Source organism: Eurypyga helias, unplaced genomic scaffold (assembly GCF_000690775.1).
Source record: "Eurypyga helias isolate BGI_N326 unplaced genomic scaffold, ASM69077v1 scaffold16452, whole genome shotgun sequence".
Classification (NCBI taxonomy): Eukaryota; Metazoa; Chordata; class Aves; order Eurypygiformes; family Eurypygidae; genus Eurypyga; species Eurypyga helias.
In genome coordinates this window covers 7,157-10,839 of record NW_010237984.1, presented here as the reverse complement: position 1 = coordinate 10,839, position 3,683 = coordinate 7,157, and the positions used below count along the sequence as shown (strand labels likewise).

At 43.7% G+C, this 3,683-nt stretch overlaps 1 protein-coding gene across 1 annotated transcript in view; it reads left to right on the top strand.

Annotated features, from left to right (window-relative positions):
• Window positions 1-1,578, top strand: part of EXOC8 (exocyst complex component 8) — a gene marked incomplete at its 5' end in the record, with an annotated part of 2,379 nt that extends 801 nt beyond the window's left edge. The window contains 2 exons of the mRNA XM_010147690.1: window positions 1-89; window positions 719-1,578. The exon at window positions 1-89 is cut by the window's left edge and continues 477 nt beyond it. Coding sequence (XP_010145992.1) covers window positions 1-89; window positions 719-1,327 — 698 coding nt within the window. The remainder of the gene's footprint in view (window positions 90-718) is intronic.
• Between the last annotated feature and the right edge of the window lie 2,105 nt (window positions 1,579-3,683).

Genomic DNA, 3,683 nt, shown 5'->3' with positions numbered 1-3,683 from the left:
GCTCTTCCATGAGGATGTTTGTTGATGCCTTCAGCAAGCAAGTATTTGATAGTAAAGAGAGCTTGTCGACTGCAGCAGAGTGCGTCAAGGTAAGAGGGTCAAAAGAGGGTGGTGGGACATGATGGCCAAAACCATGGCTGTAAAGCCTGTACGCTCTCTAACTCTAGGGCAGATGTTGAGTGGGTCTCCAGAGACGTTTCTTCTGTTGAAAGGTCATTACTCATTTGGGATTGGTTTGATTTTTTTCAGTTTAATAGAGGAAAGCAGTAGGATGAAAATACACAGCAAGAAAAACCCTGCTTTTATCAGAAATGCAAAATGTGATGATTTTTAATTTGACTTTAACCAGTAGGATGTCCTAAAATTCACACAAGCTACATGTGAGTGATGAGTGAAGTCTTTTTGTTTGTTTTCCAAGGCTGTCCTGGACTACATTTCCATAATTTTTGCAAGAATTTCTCAGGCTGTGGTTTCTTCTAGCTGCTGAGGGGGGTGGGGGGGAAAGAGGCGTGTGCCTACAGGTTATAATGTAATTGTCCAGATTATTTTTTACAGGTGGGATTTATCTTTCAGTTATTAATTTCTTAAAGCAGGAAAGATAAAGTGAAGTGTGACTGATGCTTCCCCGTTCTCTGAGAATGCGAGATTTGGTAAATGCGTAAGGTATAAAGGGGGCCTGTGCACTAGTAACACCCTTCGCTTTTCGTTGTGACCCAAGGTAGCTAAAGAGCACTGCAAGCAGCTTAGCGAGGTTGGACTGGATCTCACCTTCATCATTCACGCCCTGCTGGTGAAGGATATCAAAGGTGCTTTACAGAGCTACAAGGATATCATCATCGAGGCCACCAAGCACCGCAACTCTGAGGAGATGTGGAGAAAGATGAACCTAATGACTCCAGAGGCGCTGGGGAAACTCAGGGAGGAGATGAGGAGCTGCGGGGTGGGCAGTTTTGACCAATACACGGGTGATGACTGCTGGGTCAACCTTAGCTATACTGTGGTAGCTTTCACTAAGCAGACTATGGCCTTCTTGGAGGAAGCGTTAAAGCTTTACTTTCCAGAGCTGCATATGGTTCTTTTGGAGAGCCTCGTGGAAATCATCCTGGTGGCTGTCCAGCATGTCGATTACAGTTTACGGTGTGAACAGGACCCTGAGAAAAAAGCATTCATTAGACAGAATGCATCCTTCCTGTATGAAACTGTCCTTCCTGTTGTGGAAAAAAGATTTGAGGAAGGAGTTGGAAAGCCAGCCAAGCAGCTACAGGATCTGAGAAATCCTTCAAGATTGATGCGTGTAAATCCGGAAAGTACAACCTCTGTGGTGTGAAATGACCTGACTGTTCTTGTGAACAGCGTGTGAAAGCACTTACTGAAGATGTTGTATGTTGAACATGTGAACTAAATGGGGTTTTTTTGAGTCACTGAAAAATGCAGAAGTCTAACTGCTGCTTTCCAGAAGCTGAAGACTTAGAATCAAAGCCTGCAAGAGTGCAACGCTTTTCTTGGTGGAGGGGGGGGGTGGGGTGTAGGAGAGTGAGAAGTAAGGTTGGGGTCACCTGTCCTTGGACAGCATATCCTATAAGAAATGCTTGTCTAGTGTTTATGACTCGGGAAATACCATAATCAAAAATTTTTGGCCAAACAATTTGGAAAGTCTTAAATCTATGTTTACCATGTGGCAGGAAAAGATCACTTCTCATCGCATCACTGTAGGAATTCTTTTTTAAGGCAGCATTCTGGTAGGAGGGGAGGTGCTGAAATGCTCCCAGGGTGTGGTATTCATTGAGGCACGTCCACCATCCCTATGTGACTCAGCTCTGCGGCTGAACAACATGGATTTGCACAGCCTGATTTGTTTGGTAGCAATGCAGGCTCTTCGGTTTCTCCAACATCCAAATTCTCCTCATTTGTTTTAGAGGCAGATCTAAATTAAAAACGGGGTTTGTGCAGGTTTTTGTGTTTGGGTGAAAGGGCTTCTATTTGATGAGCTGGCCTGTTGGCTTAAATTACGGCTCTCTGAAAACAAACCTGCTGCTGCCAGAAACTTTGTTCCCTTCAGCGAAGAAGCGAGAATAACTTTCTTCCCTTCCCTTTTGTGTTCCCCTTCCTTGTTTTCTCATGGACTTCATTCGTGTCTAGTCCATTTGATGAAGTGTGTGCTCTTGCTTGAGGTGCTATCATAAAGGCATTATGGGCCATTACCGGCTGGTGGAAACCATAGGGAAGAGGCATAAATGCTTTTGGGGTGTGCAGGGCAAGGGAGAGGGTCTGAAGGCACTGTGCCGTTCGGAAGAAGCAGATGCTAGTTTTACTGTACAGAAGCAGCACAGGAGGTGTGAGGCTTTTTGTAAACTATATGATCTTCAAAATACACACCCTGTCTCTCCTCTTGAGTATTAGTATCGTTTCCTGCAATACAGCAATAACCGAAAACGACTTTTTTTGCAGAAAACAGGAGGACTATATTTGGTTGGGAGCTGTAATGTAGATGGGGGAAGTTTATGCAAATACTTGTATGTTTGGATTGACGGGTGACAGCTGTCTCCTTCAGTGTGTGTCCGAAAATAAAATAAGCCAAGTCTTGTGTAAAGGCTGGCTTTGGAAAGCTGTCAGCATCAACTTCTAAGCTGTGTAAACTTCTTCCCCTTTAATACAGACTTTCTTAGTTGTGAGAAAATCATGTTCCAGCTGAGTAACCTTGCATTAGACTTCCAGTAAGTGTTCTTAACCGGAATAATTGAGTATCCTATTCCTCTTGCACTTTCAGATGGAAGTTTTTGCAGTTTGTATCATGGTAACGAATGCCTTGTGAGTGCCTGAACAAAAAGGTATCACTAGTAAAACATTGTGCATAACTGCTTATGCAGGAGCTTCTTCGTTTCTCTCTTATTTTCACAGTGCTAGGTCAATGCACTTTTCAGTGGCTAGTTTTCCTTCTCTTGCTCTTTGGACGCCTTCTGAACTGTCGGATTTTGCAAAGCATCCTACTGCCTCTGCTCACTTGCTTTCCACTGTTTGGGCCTTCTGCTCGCAAATCACGGGATAAAAAAAGGGTGCAAAATGGTTTTGAAGGCTAACTCATTGCTCTTGGCTAAAACTGCCTGCAGACCACTGAAAGAGCCACAGTTTTGCTTTCAGGGATGGGGAGAGTGAGATTTAGAACTTGCGTGAACATGGTATGTCCAAGAGAGAGCCACACAGATGTTATTTCATTAGTGAACTGGTTTTGATACCAGAACCTTGTGAGGTATATCAGAGTAATATATTCTCTGTCATCTGTTTAAAGTGGGCACAGCTAGCAACCTGCTCTTACTTAATCTGATAAATACTTTCAGGTAGGTCATAAGCGAGAGCCGTACATGACAATGGGGTGTTTTGGAGGAGAGGGAGAAGGGAGGGCTTTTCTTCTCTGAAGAAAGGTATATTTTATTGTTTTCTTTACAGCAGAAGAAAGCAGAATAGATACACACGAGCCTTATGTAGTTTGTTTTTTCTTTTTTCTGTGCAAGAGGAGGGTAAGCTGTGGCACTGCTGCTCAACACTCTGGTTATTGTGATACTTGAGGATTTTGTGTCCCGATTCCCAGCCCTGGCATAAAATTGAATAGGAGGAGAGCCCTATTCACGCTGCTGTCTCAAGGTGGTGTGGCACATCTTTTCTTCTTCAGAGGGTGAAATGGAGAA